The sequence below is a fragment of the Sorex araneus genome, chromosome 4 (genome assembly GCF_027595985.1).
Source record: "Sorex araneus isolate mSorAra2 chromosome 4, mSorAra2.pri, whole genome shotgun sequence".
In the NCBI taxonomy this organism is placed as follows: domain Eukaryota; kingdom Metazoa; phylum Chordata; class Mammalia; order Eulipotyphla; family Soricidae; genus Sorex; species Sorex araneus.
In genome coordinates, this window is record NC_073305.1 from 221463247 (window position 1) to 221487777 (window position 24531).

Genomic DNA, 24531 nt, shown 5'->3' on the forward strand with positions numbered 1-24531 from the left:
AGAAGGCATATAACATATATATCCCATAAGTTGTATATTCATTGGTCTAAGTTTTTTAAGACCAATGAATATATTCCCGATACAAGTTTCACACAGAGATTTTGACCATGACTTTCAAAACTACTAAACCATGTGGCGCTGAGCTTGGGCTTCTGCAGCAAAACACTCACTTTAACACAATGGGTTATTTCCCTGTTAACACATTTGGGGGGAAGGAAAAAAAATCCCTTAGGATGACAAATCTGTTATTTTGACTGTCATTTGGAAAAGAAAAAAACCCAATGTTCTAAAAGTAAGGATTGTTCTGATAGCAGTGGATAGGGCGCTTGTCTCGCACACAAGACCCGGGTTCAACGCCCAGCACCACATATGGCCCCCTGAGCCTGTCAGAGCCCTGAGCAGAGCAAGGACGGAGCCCCATAACCCTGCATGTGACCCAAAACACATTTTAGAAAAAAGCATATCTCATAAAGAGAAAGTTGCACACTGAGACAGCTGACTCCGGCGAGCCCAGAGGCTCTAACACTTGGCTCTGTGATGCCACCATCAGCTCAAAGCCCGAGCGATGTTTGTTGTGGCTGCTATTGCTTTGAGTCACACCGGGTGGCACCAGGAAGAAGGGCACACTGTGCCAGGTCCTCAGAATCCTGGGCCTCTCAGATTTAGGATTTTATTGGGGGGCTCTTGGGGCTTACTCTGAGCTCTGCACTCAGGAATCATTTCTGGAGATGCTCAGAAAACCAAATGGATGCTGGGATCAAGCCCCAGTTGGCCACGTACAAGGTAAGCGTCTCCCCCTGCCCCAGGACTGTCTCCCCCAGTTTGTTTTCTTCCAGCTCCCTCTTTCCACTCCAACTAGTCAATAACTGAGGTGGACAGGGCGACAGTACAATAACTAAGGTCTTTGCCTTGCACGCAGCTGACCTGGGTTCGATCCCTGGTATCCCACTGTCTGGAGCACCTCCAGAGCGCCTCGCCAGGAATAAGCCAAGCATCACCAGATGTGTTGCATTCCCCTTCCAGTCCCCCTACTTCAACCCCGACCCCAACTCCCAGCCCCCAAAATAGCTGAGTTTTTTCAGCTTGAGGTTCCAGTCTGATGACAGGGAAAACTAGATCTGGGATGGTAATTACATTGTGGCCATTTGGGCCGACTCAAAAAATGGGTAGATTTAGACAATATTCTCAGAACCAACTTGGAGCCAAGGTAAGGCTGCCATCTGAGCAAGACTAAAGGCACTTTACGGTTTGTCCGAGAGACCCTCCGTATGGAGGGTACATTTGCGAGAACATTCAGCCTGAAGATGAACCTAAGGGTTTGCAGATTTCACTGTTGAGCATCAAAAGGATCTGGCCCTGTGTCTTAAGTAATCGCTCCCCCATTTGATGAGGCTGTAAGAAACCCCAACTTCCTGTTTACCCAAAGCCAAGTCGCCATGCTGCTGTTTCTGGTCACGGTGACTGTTCCACAGGAGGTTTCTCGCTCTCCCCAGTGACCTGCTTCCCATCCCAGCTGTCCACTCGCCAACGTGCTTCTGCTAGCCGAGACAATTCCAAAGTTGGTTAGCGGCAGGCGCCAAGCCATTCCTTGGTATCTACTGATGTCACACGAGGCAGGAAAAGCAGGCAGGCCCTGCCCTCCTCACGGGGCCTCTGCCAAGCCCACTCAGCGTCCATACAGGGCAGTAGGAAAGAATGCAGTCAGTGCAGTAGTGCCAGGGAAGGAAAACTGCCTTGCCTGCTGGGACAACTCATCCGTGCATGTCCCATGCAAGTAGTTGGCCTCGCTATCACCAGCCACACAAGCTTTCCCCTCAGTGAACATCCACAGGAAACCAACCCATCAGCTGAGGATGAACAAAATGGAAAGGAAAACGATTCTGAGCTCTAGAACAGCCATTTTTTATAGTTTTGGGGCCATACCCAGAGGTGCTCAAGGGACCATTGGGATGCTGGGAATCGTGCAAGGCAAATGCCCTACTTGCTGCAGCTGCTAGAAGTCACTTATTTTTTTGGGTCACACCCAGCAATGCACAGGGGTTACTCCTGGCTCATGCACTCAGGAATTATTCCTGGTGGTGCTCAGGGGACCATATGGGATGCTGGGAATCGAACCTGGCTCGGCCGTGTGCAAGGCAAATGCCCTACCCGCTGTATTATCACTCCAGCCCCTAGAACAGTCACTTCTAAAACAGGCCGGGTTACACTCCAGAAGCATGTTAACACCAAAATCTCAGTCGCTTACAAACAATAAAAATTTATTTTTCATCACTACAAAGTTCATTACATCCTTGGGAACTCCAAACACAGCTTGACTCAGGTGGGGGCTCAGTCACAAATTTCTTTGGTCTCACAGGTCTTCCGTGAGTTTTCACGACTGAGGGGAGGGGAGGAAGCACCAGTCTCACGCCGCCGCTGCTTCAGCCCAGTCCTTTACATAACTGGAGGCGCAGTCTAACACCGAAGATGGGGACGCATCGCTTTCATTCCCCTAAACATTCTCTGGGATACACTGAGGTGTCTCATTTGCTGCTGTTTAGAGCCTCGCAAAAGCATGACAGACCCTAAGTTCAATTAAAGGAATGACTGTGGATCCCTCCAAAATAGTCCCCTGGGGCCAGAGCAGTAATGCAGCAGGGAGGACGCTCGCCTTGCACGTGGCCAACTTGGGCTTGGTCCCAAACCCCACGTGGTCACCCAAGCACACCAGGACTGACCCCTGAACCAGGAATAACCTGAGCCCTGCTGGCCATGGCCCCAAACACCAAAACCTGCAGTCCCCGGGACGAAGGTGCTGGAGAGGAGCTACCTACACAGACTGGAGTGTCAGAGGCTATTCTCAGAAACACTCAAAGGAGCTGATCTGGAGAAACTGGGGGGAGGGGATCCCTGCAAAGTGGCAGAGCAAGTGCTCAGGTGGCTCTTACGCCAAAAACCAGATCAATTCAGCACATTAGGATACTTCCAGATTTTTATCTAATGTCCACAACAATCCTAAGTGCTACCTCTCTTATACAGAAAATGGAGAGCATCTTAACATGAATGCTTTATAAGCTAGAACTAGGTACAATGGCAGGCTGGTTGTACAAGCATAACACTACACGCTAGCCTTCTATAATCCTGCCTTCAGGATGAAGATAAGTGACAGCCAAGGGACCCTCTAGCTATGGAGTCAACAGCTTCCTGTATGTCTGGACCACTAATTTCATATGAGACAGAAATAATTTAAACCGCTCCCTAACATTATGTCACTGTTGTGGATAAAAGGATGAATTAAGAGTCAGCACAGCAGAAAGGGCCCTTACCTTGCTTACAGCCGGCCCAGGTCTGATTCTCAGCACCTCACAGGGTCCCCCAGGCACTGCAATTCCTGAGCGCAGAGCAAGAGGCACAGCCAGGAATGGCCTACAACCCACTCCCCACAAAAGGTGTGCGGAAAGAAAATCTATCCTCAGCCCGTATTTTTAGCAGAGTAACACCTAATGCGGCTGCTAAATGCCATACTAGAGGACAGACAGCTAACTGCTCACTTAAAAGTGTAACATGTAATGTGTCTCAACAACATGGAAATAAACTTGCCTGTGGAGAATCAGCTCTAAAGGTTTTCCTTCTGGAACCCTGTCTCCTGCTGACTGCCCCAAGAGCCTGTCTGTAACACATGCCGGAGTCTGACACCAACACAGCTCAATGTCATCAGTAAGCCACATTCAAAACAAAAACCTGAGTTGAACCTAAATTCATTAGATTTTTTTAGATCTTGAGCGAAAAGATCTTATGGCTATTTTATCCTATTGACATATGAGGTAAGGAACAATCTAGCTTTTACTGCAGAAAATTACTTTTTTTTTGTGGCACCAGGTACTAAGCCCAGAACCTACCCCTAAAATATATCCCCAACCCTTTACAGCTATATATATATATAAAAATTAAAATTCATGGCTAAAAATTCCAACCCGTTTTCATATGATCTCATTAGAGATGTTTTCCTTTCTTCAAACATCACCAATGAGAGGCATAAGAGTGCATTATTAGCTCATGTGGCAAATTTCTCAGTGAAGTAAATAATATCAGCACTGTAAAAATTCAAGAGCTAAAGTTTACAAAAAGTTCAAGAAAGAACTCAATATCTAACTCTGTGAATAGTGTTTCAATTATGAGAATGGAAGAAAATTCTCTTGGTTCTTAGAAAACACTGCATTAGAGTTCATTTCTTCCATCAGGCTACTTGAGATGTGACCGTGAAGGTGATATACAATCACTGCGAATTTATTGCTGTTGTGGAAGATGATGGTACAAATACCCCCACTGTGTGTTAGAGTGGAAGTGTCAGAGTGACGGTGCAGTGGGCAGGGCATTTGCTTTGCATGTGGCTACCCGGGGTTAGTGGCCACGAAGGACTTACAGTTGCCTCTGCTGTTTAAAGTGAAATTTGCTATTATGCCAGCTATATTCCCTGGAGATTTCCTCTTGTACAAAATGTTCCAAATGTTTTTAGAATACCTATCTTAATAAAGAAATCCCTGAAAGTTATGTGAAAATAAACAGTATAAGTACTAATGCATCCCATAGAGCTGACCTGATTTTGTTTTTGTTAAGTGCTTATATATCCTCGAATTCCACTGATAAAATTCTTTGTGCCTCACAATGTAGGTTTTCAAAACCTTGAGGTTATATCCATGGAATGTGTTTTTTCCGACTGAGAAGACCAGAATACATTCCCTTACCGATGCAGTTTCTGGTGTCTAAGAAGACTCGACCGTCTGCTGAAATTTCTCCTGCATGTGCTGCAGCTATAAGGCTGCTCACCTGTGTGGGTTCTCCGATGTTTAATAAGGTGGGAGTTCTGACTAAATTTTTTCCCACATTCATGACAAGTAAAAGGCTTCTCTCCAGTGTGAGTTCTTTGGTGTGTGTGTAAATTTGTATTTTGACTGAAGCTTTTCCCACACCATGAACATTTATATGGTTTTATTCCTTGGTGTGTTGTTAAGTGCTTATTTAGATCCGAACTCCATCTAAACCTTTTATCACACTGCTGACACTTATATGGTTTCTCTTCAGTGTGAATTCTTTGATGCTTAATAAGGTCAGAACTAACTTTGAAGCTTTTCCCACACTCTTGGCATTTGAAAGGCTTCTCTCCCGCGCGGTGCTTCTTATGAAGGTCCATGAGTTTCAGCAGTTCTTGTTTCCAAGATGAAAGCTTCTTTTTTTTCTTCACTGGACTATCTCGGTGCCATTTCCCTGCCTTCTGCATATCACCATGATTTTCTTCACCTGTTGTTTTCTGGGGAACTTTTATTTTAATCTTTTTGGACACTGTATCTCCTGGTGCTTGTACTTCTAAGTTAGAAAGACATATAGGCTGATGATTTTCAATGTCATTTTTGAACTTTAACCCTGTTGGAATAAACATAAGAATCAGCCACTATGTGTATGGCAGAGCAAAAGGCACAGAAAAGGAGGTCTGGTTGATTTTTTAAAAAAAGTATCTTTTTAAAGAGGCTAGAGTCATACTACAGGGAGTAAGGCGTAGACCCAAGTTCAATCTTCAGCATCCCATATGGTCCTCAGGAGTAATTCCTGAGTGTAGAGCCAAGAGTAACCCCTGAGCACCGCCAGGTGTAGCCCAAAATAAAAAATGAAGTAGATTTAAAACGTCAACTTTTACAAAGGTTCTAATCAAGGCATAATTCTCTTCACCAGGTGTATTTACCTGCAGGCAACATTCCAGGGCTGTCTTTGCATTCAATGGGTCCTTGAACCCATGGTTCTTCCCCGTGCTCTAGACAGGAGATCACTTTAGGTTTGGGAAGCACAAATAATGCTGTAAAGTGGAAAAACTCAGGTCAACAACTGGTTAAGTTAAAGGATTTAAACTGAATAAGATCAAGTTTTAGGAATTCAGCATTAAGGTCAGTGGGCTAGGCATTTCATATGCAAGAGATCCTTATAATAATTACATTAACATGATATGGCACTCCTGAGACCAGGCGCTGAATTAGGAAAAGTTCTCACCATCTACTACTTAGTCCATTAGTTCACATCCAGGTGAAAGAAAAAACTCAGAATCATAACGAACTTTTCCTGCAGAGATTATTAATATGATAAATATTAATCACTGATTTAATAAAAACTTCTTGTGGGCTCCAGTGTGTCAGGTACTCAATAGACCAGGGATATAACAGAGATTAACCAAAGCCCTGATCTATGAACTAATACACGGTTAGAGAAAACACAAACTGTTCAAAAAATAATTAATATTTTAAAGAAAATTAGAGAAGGTTATGAGAGCATTTCAGATTGTAACCGTGAAGCTAACTTAGATAAGCTTGAGTGGAAGGCCTGAGAAAGTGATATCTGAACAGAATCCTGAAAGTCAGTTTTGCCATGCAGCTAAAATGTGTGAGCTAAGGCCCCAGTGATAGTACAATGGGTAGGGCAATTGCCTTGCATGCCATCAACCCAGGCTGGATCCCTGGCATCCCATAGGGCTCCCCCAAGTCCCACCAGGAGTGATTTCTGAGCTCAGAGCCAGGAGTAAGCCCTGAGCACAGTCAGGTATGGCTGCCAAACCATAAAAGAAAATGGAAATGGAAAATAGAAAAAAAAAAAGTATGATTAAAAAAGAAAGAAGAGACTACAGGGCTTGAGCAATAGTGCAGCAGGTAGGGCACTTGCCCTGCAAGCAGTCAAGCTGGGTTTGACCCCAGACGCCTCATATGGTCCCAATCTCTTCCAGGAGTGACTCTGGGTGCTGAGCCAGGAGTAAGCCCTGAGCACCAGGGCCCACAAAACAAAAAAAATCCAAACACAACTCGTGTAGCTATAAAGGACTGAATCAGGGCACAAGTGGCAGCTGAGTGTTGGGAAGTTAGGTACGGGCAGATCTTGGGAGGTCCTGAGGGATGCAACAGATTTGGGTTGGATTTTATTGTGATAGGTTTCCTCAGTAATGAAACAGAAAATGTCATGATGTGATCACATTTTTTTGGTCTGCTTTTGTGGTGATAGAGATCAAACCAGAGCCTCACATATGCTAGGCATGTGCCCTACCAGAGACAAATCCCTGTTCCTTGATTTGGTTTTTAAATTTTATTTTCTTTTTGGTTTTGGGCTGTACTAGGTGGTACCTGGTTCCACACTGAGGAGGAATCACTCCAGGCAGGGCTCAGAAAACCATACAAAGTGCCAAGGTCTGAATTCAGGTGACCTGCATGCAAGGCAAGAACCTCACCCACTGTACGATCTCTCCAGCCTTTGATCTGGACTTTCCCCCCCTTGACTTTCTGGGACACCCCCGGCGGTCCTGAGGGCTTACCCTCAGCTCTGAGCTCAGACATCACTCCTGGCAGAACTCAGGGAACCAGCTGAAGTGCTGGGGATTGCAGCCAGGTTTGCCACTTGCAAGGCACGAGACCTATGCACTGTACCCTTACTCCAGCCCCCCTCATTTGGATTTTTAATAAAATCCTTGCAAAGTCTAATAGCTCACTGGTAGAACATCTGCTCTGCAGGCCTGAGGTCTTGATTTCAACCTCCAGAGCCACTCCAAACACTGAGCTGGATTCTGGCAGCACTACCATTTTGTGATTCCATGACCACAAGCAGGTGTGAGACCCTGGTGACTGCAGCAAGAAAGGCAAGAAAGAGAAAGGGGAAAAATAACAAGACCTTTCTGACTACTGTGTAGACAAGAGATTATCTGAGGGCAAAGTACAGGACTGCCCATTAGAAAACTACTGTGGCAGATCTGTTTGGAGACACACTGGCTGAGGTTAGGAAGCTGAGTGCAAGCAGCTGAGATGAGGTCACGCTCAGGCTCTACTGTGAAGATGGAGCTAAGAGGCCTATTGGGTCAGTGGTGGGGTATGATGACACGATCAAAACTAGAGTAATACAGGACCGTATCTGAGATAACAGATGAATGGTAATACCAAAATGGTGAAGGAAAAGAGAAGGGGCGAACAGATCTGGAAAAGTGGTGGGATGAAGAAAGGTTTAAGAACTTACAACAGCGTTTTTGAGCTCGTGCTACTGAGAGGTGGAGGTGGAGGGAGCTCGAGATGCCAAGCTGGGAGGTGCTCACTGCGGCCGGTGCGGCTTTCACCGTATCTCAGAAAAGCCAATTTCATTTTCACTTCCCCACACCGCAGCTGCCCGAGCAACGCTGGCTCTGCGCTGAGTGCTCCCGCTCAGTGTGTGTATGCAGGCCTGGGAGGCCCTGGGGGTGGCCGTGGCAGAGCTTGGCAGGTCCCAGCTGTAACTCACAGCTCGGAAGGTCTGGCGCTAAGGCTGGGAGACAGGGAGGAAGATGGCGTCTGGGGGCCGGGGGAGAGAGGGACTTCGTGTCCAGTGAGTGCAGCAGGTGTAAGGCAATAGGAACACCTGATTTCAGAGCAAATGAAAATTCCCCTTCTAACAACAACAAAATTAACCCAGGGCTGAAGAGATGGTATGGCAGATATGGTGCTTTGCACGCAGCCAGCCCTCGCTCAAACCCCAGCACCCCATATATTCCTTTGCTCCTCCACCATGACTGATCCTTGAGTGCAGAGCCAGGATAAAGCCCTAAGCACCACTAGGTGTAACCCGGAAAAAAAAAATTTTTTTTTTAAATAAAATAAAAAACGAACACATGCACCAAAAAAAAAAAAAAAAGATCCAGGTGCTGTGCACACTTTTCCCCTCCCGAACCCCATCTAGTTGAGATTAACCAGCTATCAGAGAAGTAACACTCCTACTGCGACCCACAGGAAGCTGAGAACATGATGGTTACTGAATTCTACAAAGGAGAATGTTTACCTAGAGAGACGACAGTCTCATAGTTCTCCTGCATTACATCCTTGTAGAGGGCCTTCTGAGTGGGATCCAGTAATGCCCATTCTTCCTGGGAAAAATATAGGGCCACTTCTTCAAATGCCAACAAGTTCTAGGAAAAAGAATGGTCTTCAGCTCAGTCAGTACTTGCCACTACGGACACAGTCCTACCACCCAGCCCGTGAATTGCACAGTAATCCACGGACTGAAGACCAGGCATGATCGTTACAAAGCGAGAGAGGAACAAGCGGGCAAAGTACAGGCAAGTTGCCTGAGAAGTGTTAGATCTCCAGAGAGAACAGGTAAGGTAATGTGCTGCCGGGCACCTGCTGGGCAGCATGGCACAAAGGCAAAGGAGAACTACAGCTCACCTGGAACTCAGGCAAGATGAGCTTAGGTGCCACTGTCCAGTCTTTGGTGTTTGTCTGCTCGGGAAAGGCTAGAGGCTGGCATGCTGGAAGAGCTGTGGTTGGAAAAGAGCCAAATGAAATCTCTTATTTCTCTTAATATCCGGATTCTTTCTTGTGAGAGGGTGTTGGGGTATTTGGGCCACACCTGGCGGTGCTCAGCATCACTCCTGGTAAAGTTTCAGACCATACGTGGTGTCAGAGACCTAACCAGAGCTGCGTGTTAAGATAGGCACCTTAACCCTTGTATGTTCTTTCTGGCCCCAAGAAAACAATTATTTTTTTTTTTGCCTCCAATAATAACTTGTTTATAGACAGGCAAAAAAAAAATGTATTTCACAGGGCCAAAGAAACAGTACAAAGATCAAGGCACTTGCCTTACACACAACAGATGCTGGTTCAAGTCCTAGCACAGTATATGGTTCCCCAGCGCTGCCAAGAGTGAACCCCGAGTACAGCCAGGTGTGGCCTAAAAACAAAAAAATATTTGAAAATGAAGTACTCAGGGACTCCAGTGTATTTTTTCCTGGCACACAACTATGTTCACATTCTGCCGACAGTCTATTTGTAATCCCAATTCCTTCTGCACTTAGTAATTACGAAGTGGCCTAACCTTTTCCACTTTCACAACCAACAGGGCTCCTTCCTTATCAGAGTTCTGGAGCTTGGATATTTCTGGACTGCCCTGTAGGCCAACTCTCACTGTGCTCTACAACTGCTACCTGGGTGTAGGATGGGGTGAGTAGAGCCAGAGCAGGGTTCCAGAAACCGCTCACAGCATTCTACTCTGCTTTCTTACCTGCATAGCTCCCAGCATTAGAAAATTATTACAAAGTTTCTTACCCCTCTCACATAAAGGCTCAGTGTCTTTCTGAATGTTCCAGCTCAGCTGTTCTTGCAGACCCCTGTATGTATTCCAAAATTCTTCATTCTGACATAGGTTCACTGGCTGGAATTCTGGTGGCTTTAGCTTGGAACCTGGAGCAGCTGATATTTCTCCAAAGAGCACCATTTCCTTTCCCAGATCATGGGCTGCAACCTAGAATTAATCCCCATCCTTGTTACCAGAAAATTTAATTTTGATTTGGGTGTTGGTGGTTCGGGAGAAGAGCAAGTGAAAATTCAGAATGTAGAAAATGTGAGATACTAAAAGAAAATTATAAAGACTTAATGACATAAAATAATGGGCCACTGATATTACACAAAGAACTAGCTACAAATCTGGGAAAATCAGAATATAAGGCAAAGATATGGCTACTACCAGCCCTCTCATACTGAGGTCTTCCACCCAGCTGCATACAGCTCAGTTCAGACCATGAACTGCCTGTATAATTATACAGACCACCTATTCTCATGATTCTTTCCAAGACTTGCTCTCAACTTCCCCAGCACCACTTGGCGCTCTACACTGCAGGGGTGAACCTGGAGGTCCCTTTTTTAAAGGCTAAGAAATACAATTTTTCAAGTCCTGTCACTTCCCCTTTATTAGGAAGATTTCAGAGAATGGAAATGAAATGCAAAGAAAAGGTAAAAGTTTAGTTCTATCTCCAAATGATGCTGATGACCAACGTCTACCCTGCCCCTGCCCAGTCTTCAGAGTCAGCTGCCACCTGCTAAGGGAATACCCTTGTCCTCAGTAGAGTCATAGGCCGACACTAACACAGGCAGTAGAGTTGTTTTTCTGGAGTACACTGAACACTATCTCTCAGCATTTTTTCTATCACTATTGAGATTTCATAATCAGTTTGTTTCCTTTTTAATGCAGTCTCCCCCTAGTCATTTGATTTCTAAGAAGAAATCTGTTTGCTATCATTTTTCTTCTTTCATAAAAATTTGGAGGGACCAGAGACAGTACACAGCATAAGGCACTTGCCTTGCACACAACTGATCCAGGCTCAATCCCTGGCACCCAAAAGTATCCCAAGAACCTGCCAGGTGTACGCTCTGAGCAACCATGAGGTGTGGCCCAAAAAACCAAAATAAAAAGTCCATTTTCTTCGTTTGGGGGGTCACAGCAGTAGCGCTGGGGAGCCAGTCCCTTGCTCTTTGCTCTGGAAACATGTGGTGCCAGGAGAAGCCCAGGTCTTCTGCATGCAGAGCTAGAGTTCCAATCATAGCTATCTCTTTGGCCCCTTTTATTTGGGAGGGAAGGAGGGGGGGCTACACCCGGCAGTGCTCGAGGCTACTCCTGGCTCTGCACTCATAAATTACTCCTGGTGGGCTTGGGGACCATACCATACTCAGGTTGGCTGTGTGTAAGGCAAAAAGTACTACCCGCTGTATTATCGCTCCAGCCCTACCCTTGGATTTTTTAAGTATGTGTCATATCTGGTGGCTTGTAGGTAGGGCCCACTGGGATGAGGCGATGCCCCAATGTGTGGGGCCTGAACTGAGGGCCTGGGCTGTTAGGCACGTTCTCTTCCCCTGAACCACAACAACTGGCCCCCTTTTTTCTTTTTAAGCACCTCCCGTTTCTCATCTGTCTTTTCTCTCAATGTCTCCTACTGCCTTTGTTTCTAAACACCTAGTATGTGTCTTGACCAGTCAGGCTTATGACTCTTATTTAAACCTTGGCTCCAGCAAGCAAAAAGCAACTTCTCTTCAAGGCCAGAACAACAGTCACCACCAGAAGCTCTGAAAACTCTGGCATTGACTCTGCTAAAGGTCTGTTTCAGTTCTCGCTCTCTGTAAAGGTTCCCAAACTTGTGTAGCTTACTAACTCCCTTTCAGAGGAAAAAAGGAAACCCTCTGAAACTCTACCTTTTTCTCCTTTATTTTTCTTTTTTAAAGGGTGGCGGGGGTATTTGTTTTGAGCCACACCCAGCAATATTCAGGAGTTACTCCTGACTCTGCTCTCAGGAATTGTTCCTGGAGGTCTCAGGGAACCATATAGGATGCTGGGAACTGAACTTATATGCAGTTCACCCGGGTTCAGTTCCCAGCATCCTATATAGTTGGATGATTAGCACACCCTACCTGCCATGCTATCATTCCAGGCCCTGGAACTCTACCTCCTTTCGAAGAACATTCCCCCACTTGCACCCAAGATTACTATGCCATGCCCTGCCACATGGTTCAGCATCCCCAAAAGCCAGAATTAAAGCTACAATACTGAAAGAATACAGGAGGCCAGGGCCAGTGTACAGCAGGGAGGGCACTTGCCTTTCATGCAGCCAGAGCAGATTCAATCTCTAGCACCCATCTGGTCCCCCAAGCCCCACCATTGAGTGATCCCTCAGTGCAGAGCCACGAGTAAGTCCTAAGCACCACCAGGTGTGACACAAACTAAAAACCAAAAACTTAGGTGACCTAGTTTATTTGATTTTTGGACTAACTGTCCACCCTCAAAATATCCACCTTCACCCTATTTTAGTATATTAGGAATTTTTCTTCTCACCCCATTCGTCATTTGAGCAGCTTCCCTCTGCCAGCATTCCACCAGCGCCACGGCCTCCTCAATGGTCTGCAGCCGGTGCTTCTTCAGCCGAGTCTCCGTGTCTCTGGGCAGGATGGTCAGGAACTGCTCGAGCACCAGCAGTTCCAAGATCCGTTCTTTCGAGTGGATCTCGGGCTTCAGCCACTGATGGCAGAACTTCTGAAGGTGGCTCACAGCCTCCCGGGGCCCAGCCTCTTCCTGATAGCGGAAGCTCCGGAAGTGCTGGCGAAAATTCTCAGATTGGAAAACGCCCCTTTGTGGAGTGTATTTCTTACTCTGACTGGAGCTCTCTCTCACAGGTCTTTTAGTCTCCCACAGAGCCCTGACGTGAGAGTTCAAGTATTCAGTCACCTTCAGGTCTACAGTCATCATTCTGCTCTAGGATCCTTTTACTTCTCACCAAAACAGCTTTGGCAGTTGACGCCCAGTCAGGTCTGGTACGAAATCAATAGCTGGATGTTTCCTAAGGCACTGAGTGCTGGGGGGAAAAACGCTCAGGTCATTTCACAGGATTTAAAAACAAAACAAAAGGAAACAAAAGACAGCTACAGGCCCTTGCAATCCCTTGAAAAATCAACTCTCAAGGCTTTTATTTCTCTCTTCTTCTACCACTCACTTACACTACTGCACAGCCCACTGAAGGTAAGTGCCAATTGATGACAACATCTCATAAAAATAACCCAGGAGGCCGGGGCCGGAGCGTTGATTTTTGTTTTGAGTCATTCCTGAGTGCAGAGCCAGGAGTAACCCCTGAGCATCGCCGCGTGTGACCCAAAAAGCAAAAAACTAAACTAGGTGAGGACCGCGGCATCCGCCGCCTGTGGTTTCGGAACTGCCCCTACTCCAGCGGCGCTTCCTGTTGCCACCGGCCCAGCCTCACGCGGCGGCGGGGCCACCCCGAGCTTGTCCTGGATTCTGCCGTCAAGTACCTGCGTGCAGGGACGGGGCGCCCGCCGCTCCGGCGCGGAGGAACCTTCACCGCGCGTCACTTTCCTTCCCGGGCGCTCGAAGACCTGGGGAAGGGGACAGCGGTGAGGGGGGCGCGCGACACCAACGCCGACAGAGTCCCGGGAAGCCCCGGCCGGGTCTGGCCTCGGCGGCGTGGCCCGGGGAGCGGGGGCGCCACAGCCGCCTGAGCCCTGAGAGGGAACCGCGGCGGGATCACCCGGGCCGCCCCGTCCTCCGCACCTCAACCGCCGCGGCCGCGAGCCTCCCGCCATCCGCCCCCACGTCGGAGAAGCCTGGCACCACCGAAGCCCGCCAAGGGCTCCAGACCGTTTTTACCCCGCGGCCAGGAGCGAGAGAGCGAGCGAGCGACCGTGCGAGCCCGCCAACCGGAAGCAGAAACGACGCATTTCCGGGGCGTCTCCGTTCCAGCTACCGGCCCGGAAGCGACTTCCGGCCCGGGTAGCGGAGCCGGGAAAGAGTTAAAGCCACCGAGTCTCCGGTCCGCCGAGGCCTAGAGGGGAGGGGCCTGCACGCAGCCCCGCAAGCCGCGTCTTCGTCTCGCCTCCCAGACGCGCGGCGGCGTTTGCTGGGGAGCCCGCGCAGCCCCTCCAGTGAGAGGCCGTTCCCGACGGAAACGGCGGGCCCGAGGGGCCTGGGCCCTTGTCAGGGCGGCGCGTCCCTCACGATCGCTTTTGGCCATGTGAGGTGGGTCTGACCTGTGCCGCGGCTCCGTCTGTTTCTCCTTGACCGAGACCGTGGGCCTGAGGAGCGACGCGCAGGGTCGCGCGGGGACCCAGCCGCCCCGCTGCCCCTTCTCCCCGCGAGGCTGTGCGCGATCACGGCCCCGGGCCCCGAGGCCGATTGGCAGCCGGGGAACCAAAGCCCCCGCGGGCCCGCCCCAGGGAAAGGCCTGAGGCCGGAGAGCGGCGAAGAACGCTTTGTGCAGTTAGGTGTCGTCGGGCTGGCTCGGGAACTGAGAACAAGAGCAAGGCCCTGGGACGGGCAGCCGGGAGGGCGCGGGCTTGTCACCAGCCGACTCGTGCAGCACCTCAGAGGGCCCCTACCCCACCTCCCGTCGCAACCGCTGTCCCCCAAAAGGCGGAAAGAAAAGAAGGTCCCGTGAGCTTTCTATGCAGTTTGAGTGGGAATAGAGATTGCATCTACTCAGGTGGGTCCTGGAGCACTGTTTTTAAGAGAACCGCTTTCTAGGCCAGATCTGCAGCAGGTAAGTTTAATGCCAGTGAAAATGGACCAGTTATGAGCCATTAGACTTTTCGAGCTGTTGGAGACAGTCTGGCGCTGAGAGTTCTCTTGAATCCTTTTGGGAGAAAAGGCGGAGTCAGAAGCTATAAATACCTGCCTAGGTCACGCGTGTGCTTCGGACTACCTTGTCTTGCACTAGGCGCACTTCGTTAGCATCTGTCTCTGTGCCGGTTCAGAACCAGTGACAGTTATGCTTTCATCATACTGCATGACACCCCACAGCACTGCCTGCTGGCGTCACTGGCAGGCCCGTTTCCTAGCATGGCTAACGAATGGCTAGGGGGGACGCGAGGAGGAATGAGAAACCCCCCAGGACAACTGGTGAAGAGCCACTGTTGGTTTTCACTGTTTGAAGTTTAGGACCGGGGTTACTTCTCCATGCTTGTAGAACCCACAAAAAAATCCCCGAACTTTTCACTTAGACTTCACCTTCCCCTGTATGGGCACAGGTGGAGAGACACTAAGTCTGCTCCAGGGAAAGAACGATGAAAAGAAACGCCTGGAGTTTGCTCCAGGATACTATAGCAAGCTGCAAGTTTTATCTAAGTGACCACCAGAGTTAACAGTGATTCTCCTGAGTAGCAAATAAATGTATTTTTCGATTAAAAAGTTACCTCAGGGCCAGCAGGATAGCGGTTAGGACACGTGCCTGGCACACAGCTGACCCTTTTTATCTCTGACATCCAGTATGGCAGAGCCAAGAGTAAGCCCTAAGCACAGAGAGGTGTAGCAAAAAGGAAAAAAAAAAAGCTACCTTTTAGTTGTTGGCCTTCGCTCTGTCTCTTTTAAGCTTAACTTTCTGGCTCTACAATATTATCGTATCCTTGCAGGATTCCCTGTGCTCCTTGAAGTGGTATTTCTTGCACAAATGTAGGAGGGAAACCAATGGTCTGCACCCTCCTGGGTTCCTAAAGGAAAGACGTGCAAGAGTTCTGTGTAGCTGAATAAATGAAAGCCAGAAAGCCCTGCTCTGAAGGAGAGGAAAACTAGCTGAAAGAGCATTTTCCTCATCCCGCTGACAATCTTTTCTTTCTTCACAGCACCTGGAATGGATATAAGTAGCAGTTTTAATTTCTTCCCATGAGGGTATCTGGAATGAGAACCATGAAATTAATCTAGGCTAGGACATTTCTAAGAACCTGAAAGGGCACTAGGCAGCACCAGGAGAATCTGAAACGAATTGAGGGCACGGCTACAGAAGAGCCTGTCGACAGGATTCATGGGAAATAACTAATCAGAAACGCCAACAGAAGAAATCGTTTCACTTTCTTCAGGCAGTGGAAAATTTGAGTCATGGTTCAAATGAAGCAAAATCAAAACAAAAAATCTCAAGTATGAAAAGTTTGTTATTTAGCATGCTAATGTAAATTTAGGAAAATGAGCAGGACAGCTCTTTAAAATTTTATTGGCACAAAAATCTATCTGTAAAGCTTTTGAACTTCTATCAAAGAATTGCCATAATTTTGAAAATAATATCCAAAATATGGAAAAGTTTCAGTGAAAAACAATACTTGAGAATATGCAGGATGTACAAAAGAAGATGACCAGACAGCAGCAAAAAGCTAACAAATTACTTATAAATTACTTCAGTAAAATAAACCTTCAAGTTAAAGCTCATTCTCTGGGAAAGACTATTCTGAGTTACTTTCGTGGCAACAAAAATTAGGTTTCATTCATATGGCAACAGAGCTTACTTTCTTTACCTCAAGTACTATATAACTCCCTGAATTTCAACTTTCCAGACATCCCAATGTTTGGGGGTCTTTGTATTAATTCAGGCATGGATTGTTGTGGCCCAGTGAACTATGTAAAGAAGAATATATAAGCATAGCTTTCTTTTTTGACAGGTAAAATCAGGTCCTTTGGAAGAAAAACCTCACTGCCTACCAGCTATACAAAATGACACTGTTTTGCCTTTAAGTCTCCCATTTCCCCAGGACCATTTTTTATTGAGAATTTTTCTCTTCTGGGTCTACTGTGGGCACATCTCAGCTCTTCCTTTTGGGTCATCCCACAGTGAGTCTGGGAAAGCAAGTATTTTTGTTATTCCCGATGGGTGCTGCTACCTCTGGGGAGGGAGGGCCACGCCGGGTCCTGAGAAGTGACATGCTTGCCATTCAGGAGCAGTAACAATAGGACAGGCAGCTTGCTGAGTCCACCTTTATCTTTAGACTGGCCCTTCAATCATGAGCCCCTACCCTTTTAGCCAATTGCCTATAAAACCTGTTTTCTTAGGTTTTTAACTAGTCTGGAGGGAATCTTTTTTGAAAAATGTTTCCTCCATTTCGGTAAGTTTTTTCCATATATTTTCTGCTGGTTGTTAGAAGTCAAATTCAATATGAACAAGAGAGGGAAATACACAACACTGAATTTGGAGGAGAAAATGAAGGTCTTGAGTCGGATAGAGGCTGGACGGTCTCTTAAAAGTGTGATGGATGAATTTGGAATCAGTAAATCAACATTTTATGACATTAGAAAGAATAAAAAATTGATTTTGGACTTTGTACTGAAGCAGGACATGCCGTTAGTAGGAGCTGAAAAGAGAAAGAGGACAACAGGAGCCAAATACGGTGATGTGGATGACGCAGTGTATACGTGGTACCAGCGGAAACGCTCGGCGGGTATCAGCGTCCGCGGCGTGGAGCTGCAGGCTGCTGCGGACAGGTTTGCACAGTGCTTTGGGCGAACCGACTTCAAAGCCAGCACGGGTTGGCTTTTTCGATTTCGAAACAGGCATGCAATTGGGAACCGAAAAGTATGTGGGGAACAAGTCCTAAGCTCAGAAAACGTTGAGCCATTTCGACAAAAACTGTCCAATCTTATCAAAGAAGAGAAATTGTGTCTAGCTCAACTATACAGTGGTGATGAGACAGACCTCTTTTGGAAGTCAACGTCAGAAAACACTCAAGCAAGCAGAAAAGACATCTGCCTGCCCGGGAAGAAAATAAACAAAGAGCGGCTGTCTGCTCTTTTATGTGCAAATGCAGACGGAAGTCATAAATTGAAGTCAATTATTATTGGCAAGTCGAAGCTGCCCAGAAGTGTGAAAGAGGACACAAGTACTTTACCTGTGATATATAAACCGAGTAAAGATGTTTGGTTCACCAGAGAATCATTTGCAGAATGGTTCTTTCAAAACTTTGTTCCCGAGGTCCGGCATTTCCAACGCAATGTTCTAAGATTCCATGAAGAGGATGTCAGAGCACTGTTACTTCTGGATAATTCCCCAGTTCACCCGTCTGCTGAATCATTAGCCAGTGAGGACGGTCGAATAAAATGCCTGTTTTTCCCCCATAACACTTCAACCTTGATTCAACCTATGAATCAAGGTGTCATTCTGAGCTGCAAAAGACTTTACAGGTGGAAGCAACTTGAAGAGAGCCTTGTCATCTTTGAAGAAAGTGACGATGAACAAGATAAAGGAGAAAAAGGAGTTTCCAAAATAAAAATCTACAACATAAAAAGTGCAGTTTTTAACTGGGCAAAGAGTTGGGATGAAGTACAACAAATAACTATAGCAAATGCATGGGAAAATCTTCTTTACAAAAAGGAACCTGAGCATGACCTTCAACGCTTAGATGATGGGGATTACAGAGAAATTCTTGAGAAATGTGGAGAGTTAGAAAACAAGCTGGTTGGTGGTAAGACATGGTTAAGTGACAAAGAGGAAGCAAAAGTTAGCCCCCAAAACACAAAAGGTGGGATGACTAAGGAAGTTGCTCAGCAAGCAGGGGGGGCGATTGCTGAATGTACGCTGTCTGCTATAAGAGAGAGTTTGGACTCTCTTCTTGACTTCATTGATGCCACGCCCGAGTTTCAGAGGTTCCATTTCACGTTAAAAGAAATGAAACAAGAAATAATCAAGAAACAGATTCATAATAGAATCCATTCTAGAACGGGTAACTTTTTAAAACCTCAGTCACATATTAAGGAGTCCTTCAATATACCTTCAACTTCCAGTTCTAATAATTAGATTTTGTGTTTAACTGTTTTTTTCTGCAGTTAATATATAGTGTAAACCTGTTGTGAATTGTCTTTATTTCTTATCAAATGACCTTATTTTGTATATCTATTCTAATTTATGCTGGTTACAAAATAACTTGAAAATAAATCTGTTTCTTTAAATGTATAAATAGTTCGCTCTTTTTTTTCTACTTTAGACAAGGCTCTGAAGAGTGAAAAATTACTGTCCCAGATTTACTGTCTCATGGAAATGTGGCTAGGACATTAACTTTTATCAGTGTGAAAGCCAGAAATAGTACAGAGATTAAGGTGCTTTGATCTGCAGGTAACCATCCTCTGCTTTGATCCTGGTACCAAATATGGTCCACCGAGCACTGCCAGAAGTGATCACTGAGCAGTCAGTGCATGCCCGGCCTGAGCTGCATCATGTTGTGGCACCAAAACAAAAATAGTATCAATATATTCATAGCTTTTAATATATGCTGATGAGTTTTTTTTAACCTTTTTATTGAGTCACTGTGAGACAGACCCTTACCAAGCTGCTCATGATTGGGTCCCAGTCATACAGTATTCCAACACCCATAGCTCCACCAGCGTTTCCCAGCACCAGTGTCCCCAGGCTCCCTCCCATCACCCCTGACCGCCCACTCCCTGCCTGCCTCTATGGCAGACACCTCTCCCTCTCCCTCCCTCTCTCTCCACCCCCCACCCCTCTTGGGCATTGATGTTTGCAATACTGGTACTGAAAGGTTATCAAAAATGTCCCTTTACCTACTTTTTAACACTCAGTTCTTGTCCAGCGTGATCATTCCCAGCTATTATTATCATAGCAGTCTCTTCTCTATCTGACCTACCCTCAGCCCCACACACACTTGTGCTTAGATCCAGCCACTTGCCAGTCCTAACCCATTTTCCCTGGCCGTGGATATCAGTCACCTACATATATACATATGTATGTATATATGTGTATATATGTATGTATATATGTATATGCACATATATACATACATATTTACACATATATTTAAATATATATGCTGATAAGTTCTAATTACCATTTTCTTTGGGAACTATATGGAGCAATGCTGAGGGCTACTGCTGGCTCAGTACTCGGGGCCCTGCAATCCTGGGAGTCAAACCAGGGATCCCATATGCAAATACAAAAGGCTCTAGCCTGTTGAGCTATTTCCCTGGCCCTACCTTTTTTCAAATTTCCTAAGTTTTTGCGGGGAGGGGCAGGGACAAACACACCCAACTGTGCTCAGGGCTGACTTCTGACTCTGTGCTCACTCCTGGATGGTTGGGATGCCAGAGATCGAACCCAGGTCGGCCACGTGCAAGACACACTCCCTACCCACTGTGCTGTATTACTGACCCTTTACACTTAATAACATTTGTTCATCCTTTCATTTCTGCTGTTGCAAAATGCAGGGACCACACACTATGGCCTAAGGTCGTCATCATCATGATCCCGTTGATTGTCGAATTTCTCAAGCGGTCTTAGTAACGTCTTCATTCATCCTAGTCCTGAGATTTTAGAAGACTCTACTTGTCCTTCCGAACAATGCCACATTGGAGGCTTTCAGGGGCAGGGTAATGAGACCCAGCAGTTACTGGTTTTGGCATATGAATACACCAAGGGGAGTTTGCGAGCCTCTCCCGTGTGGGCAGGAAACTCTCGGTAGCTTGCCAGTTTCTCCCAGAGGGAGAAGTAGGCTATAAGATATTGCGTGGCCACAAAGTGGGAGCTTGCTTTTAAGTCTCTGGATGTTGGCCGTTCATGGGATTATATGGCACCGGGGGCAGTCCCTGGGTGTGACTGCCTAGCTACTGGAAAATGGAAAATCTACTGGATAATGGGAAAGCTACTGGATAATGGAATGACCTAAGGTGTCACCACATATTTTTTTTTTTTTGGCCACATCCAGTGATGCTCAGAATTACTCCTGGTTTGGCACTCAGGGATCACTCCTGGTAGGGCTCAGGGGATGAGGTGTCAGGAATCGAACCAGGTGCCAAGAATCGAACCACATGCAAGGCAAAGTGCTTTGACTGCTACAATATTGTTCTGGATTATGTATTTTTTGCAAAAAAAAAATTCAAAGCATCACCTGAGGTTAGGTTATTAGAAGTTAAACTACCAAGTCAAAGAATAAGAAACACTTTTTACAATTTAGATACACCATGTTAAATTGTTTCCATCTTTCAACCAGGACTTTGAAAGGACTTTCCCCAGTATCTTAAGGCAGAAGAGTCTCTTCCCCGCATGCCTGACTGTCTTCCCTGGGGCCCCTTGGAGGGGATGGGCTACAGCTTCCCTCCCCACCCCGAGCAGAGCTCCCAGCATCCGAAGACCACGGGAACCTAGCCACAGCCATGCTCGAGGCCCCTCTCCACAGGTCCGGACAGGCCTCACGCATGAAGGTACCGGCAGAGGAACCCAGGTGTGTGTAATCCCATCAACAGCTAACATCCAGAGACTTAAAAGCTTTGCAGCCTCGAGTTATCTTGTAGCCTACTTCTCCCTCTGGGAGAAACTGGCAAGCTTCTGAGAGTTTCCTGCCCACAAGGGACAGCCTTGCAAGCTTCCCATGGTGTATTCATATGCTAAAGCCAGTAATAAGCTGGATCCCATTCCCCTGACCCTGAAAGAGCCTCCAGTGCGACATCGTTGGGAGGGCCGAGTCGAGAGAGACTTCTAAGATCTCAGGGAAAGGAGGAATGGAGAGGTTACTGATCCCGCTCGAGAAATCGATGATTAACGGATTTCGTGATCGTGATGCTATTTTTGCTAATTACACAGCCAAAAGAACACTTTCTTTTAAGTTTAAATTATTTTAATCAAAAGGAGGGGGGAGATGGTCAACACAGCCAAAGAGAACAGAGGCTTCTAAATGGAGAGAATCCCACCAAGAATCCCATGCCGCATGATGGGATGAGATGCCAGAGGGGAATGGCAACAGTAGTAGCATTTTGACTATCCCCCATGTACTTAATAAACTTGATTTTTGTAAATATCACATTTGTTAGAATAATTTTTTTTGGGGGGAGGGGGTCACACCCGGCAATGAACAGGGGTTACTCCTGCTCTGCACTCAGGAATTACCCCTGGTGGTGCTCGGGGGACCTTATGGGATGCTGGGAATCGAACTCGGGTTGGCCACATACAAGGCAAATGCCCTACCTGTTGTGCTATCACTCCAGCCCCTTGTTAAAATAATTCTTATTCAATTTTGTACTCACTTTTAATATTCCCTTTATCATACATTGAGTTCAAGGATCTATTTCTGGTGTGTATTCTCTTCTGCTGGTGCATGAGGCGACTATGGCTTCCAGTGATTAGGTGTAAAACTGGGGTCTAGGTCTAGGAGAGCGAGGCCCACTCCCAGGGTTGGGAGCGCTGGGCTGACCCTGCAGATAGAGTTACTGCAGGGACAACTGGCGACACTTTCTGTTGGTCTGCTGAGTTTCCCAGGAAGGCAGAGTTATTTTTCCCCTGTGAAACTGAGGCTAAGTCAAGTCTGGGGAATCACTGCTGTGGTACCTCACCATTCTCCTCCCTGATTAACATGTTTCAATACCCAGCCACTGTCTTCTTACTCCTACTGTTTTTCAGCCACACCCAACAGTGCTCAGGGGCTACCAGCCCAGTGCTTGGGGGTGATGGGAGACTCTTGCAGTGCTGGGGGACTATGTGGTGACAGGGATTAGACCTGGACTTCCCACATACGAAATATGTACTCCAGCCCAGAAACACCAAGATAAAAAATGACACTTCAGAAGGGACAAAAGCCCTAGCCCAGTGGTAGAGCTCAGCCTTCCAAGTGTGTCCCCACGTCTGACAAAACACCGCCACAAGAATGGAAACTAAAAAACTGATGCAGAAACCCAGGGAGATAACACTGAACTGAGGCCAGGCAGAAGCAGGTTAATAAGGGGATGGTGGCAGGGCAGGGCTGTCTCCGTCTTTTAAATTTGCTGCATTTGATACCTGGTCAACAGCTTCAGCTCTTCTCCCTGGTCCAAATCCTGTTTTCCTGACATCAGGATTTCCTATTCCTGGAATACCTAGTATTTCACCTGTCCCAAAAATAGTTAAAATGACAATCCTTACTTCCTGTTCTAGAATATGAAGCTTATCCTCTAAAACTTTTGCCCTCACCTGCATTTTCCCACCACTAAGGGTCAGTAACTGTTACAGTAGCACCATTCTTCCCAAGAAACCATTTGCAAGATCAAAACAGTCTATCAGGGGCTAGAGCGATAGTACAGGGGGTAGGGCATTTGCCTTGTATGCTGCTAACCCAGATTCGATCCCCAGCATCCCGTAAGACCTCCTGAGCTCCCCACATCCAAAAGAACAAAAGCAACCGGTGTTGGTGTGGATGTAGGGAGAAAGGGACTCTCCTTCACTGCTGGTGAGAATGCCGCCTACTTCAGCCCTTTTGGAAAACAATATGGACAATTCTCAAAAAATTAGAAATTAAGCTCCCATTTGACCCAGCAATACCACTTCTGGGAATATATGCCGGAGAGGCAAAAAGATATAGTAGAAATAACATCTGCATTTGTATGTTCATTGCAGCACCGTTTACAATAGCAAGAATCTGGAAAAAAACAGAGTGCCCAAAAACAGATGACTGTGTCATCTACACAGTGAAATACTATGCAGCAGTTAGAAAAGATGAAGTCATGAAATTTGCATATAAGTGGATCAACATGGAAAGTATCCTGTTAAGTGAAATGAGTCAGAAAGAGAGGCAGACATAGAAAGATCGCACTCATCTGTGGAATATCAAGTAACAGAATGGGAAACTAACACCCAAAAGTAGTAAAGATAAGGACTAGGAGGTCTGCCCCACAGCTTGGAAACTGGCCTCACATGCTGGGGGAGAAGTCAGCTGAGATAGAGAAGGGAACACCAAGTAGAGGATGTTGGGAGGACCCATTCAGGTTGAAAGATGCGTGCCGAAAGCAGACTATAGACTGAGCAAGATGGCCACTCAATACCTCTATAGCAAACTACAACACCCAAAAGGAGAGAGAACAGAAGAAAATGCCCTGCTGCAGAGGCAGGGTGGGGTGGTGGGGATGGGGTGGGGGTGGCGGGAGAGATAATGTGAACACTGGTGGAGGAGAATGGGCACTGGAGGAATGGGTAAACGATCACTGTATGAAATGCAGACACGAAAGTTCATAAGTTTGTAACTGTACCTCACGATGATTCACTAATAAGTTTTTTAAAAAAAGATCTCCTGAGAGGCTGGAGAAATAGCAGAGTGGGTAGGGTGTTTGCCTTGCACACAGCTGACCCGGGTTCTATTCCCAGCATCCCATATGGTACCCTGAGCACCGCCAGGGGGTAATTCCTGAGTGCAGAGCCAGGAGTAACCCCTGTGTATCGCCAGATGTGACCCAAAAAGAAAAAAAAAAATCTCCTGAGCTCCACCAGAAGTAATTCCTGAATGCAGAGCCAGGAATAACCCTGAGCATCGATGAACGTGACCCCAAAAGAAAAAAAAAAATTCTGTCAAAAACAAGAACATCGTTTTTTCCTGAAAAAGTAGTCACTAAGCTGAGACTCTAAGACATTTTTATTGCTGTACACCAAAGACAACCTGAAACCCTTAGGGTACAACTTTAGGTGGCTGTATTAGACCTGCCACTGGTCATAGTCCAGTACCTCAGCCTTCC

General features: G+C 46.6%; 2 protein-coding genes across 9 annotated transcripts; one reads left to right on the forward strand and one right to left on the reverse strand.

Moving 5' to 3' along the window:
- Positions 1–2237: 2237 nt before the first annotated feature.
- Positions 2238–13996, reverse strand: ZNF75A (zinc finger protein 75A). 6 transcript variants are annotated; one of them, XM_055134118.1, is made up of 8 exons: positions 13948–13996; positions 13593–13676; positions 12625–13141; positions 10071–10266; positions 9192–9283; positions 8806–8932; positions 5717–5827; positions 2238–5400 (listed from the first exon to the last, which is right to left on the reverse strand). In XM_055134118.1, exons 3-8 carry the CDS (start codon positions 13033–13035, stop codon positions 4721–4723), a joined length of 1617 nt encoding a protein of 538 aa, XP_054990093.1. In that variant the 5' UTR covers positions 13036–13141; positions 13593–13676; positions 13948–13996; the 3' UTR covers positions 2238–4720. The 6 variants fall into 6 exon arrangements, with proteins under 6 accessions (XP_054990093.1, XP_054990092.1, XP_012787263.2 ...); XM_055134117.1 differs by having other exon boundaries at positions 13852–13989; XM_012931809.2 differs by having other exon boundaries at positions 13593–13987.
- Positions 13997–14110: 114 nt separating this feature from the next.
- On the forward strand, positions 14111–19322 carry TIGD7 (tigger transposable element derived 7). 3 transcript variants are annotated; one of them, XM_055134113.1, is made up of 2 exons: positions 14111–14836; positions 15915–19322. In XM_055134113.1, the coding sequence occupies exon 2, from the start codon at positions 17213–17215 to the stop codon at positions 18845–18847; it is 1635 nt and encodes a 544-aa protein (XP_054990088.1). In that variant the 5' UTR covers positions 14111–14836; positions 15915–17212; the 3' UTR covers positions 18848–19322. The 3 variants fall into 3 exon arrangements, with proteins under 3 accessions (XP_054990088.1, XP_054990090.1, XP_054990089.1); XM_055134115.1 differs by having other exon boundaries at positions 14111–14779; XM_055134114.1 differs by having other exon boundaries at positions 14111–14316.
- Positions 19323–24531: the final 5209 nt, after the last annotated feature.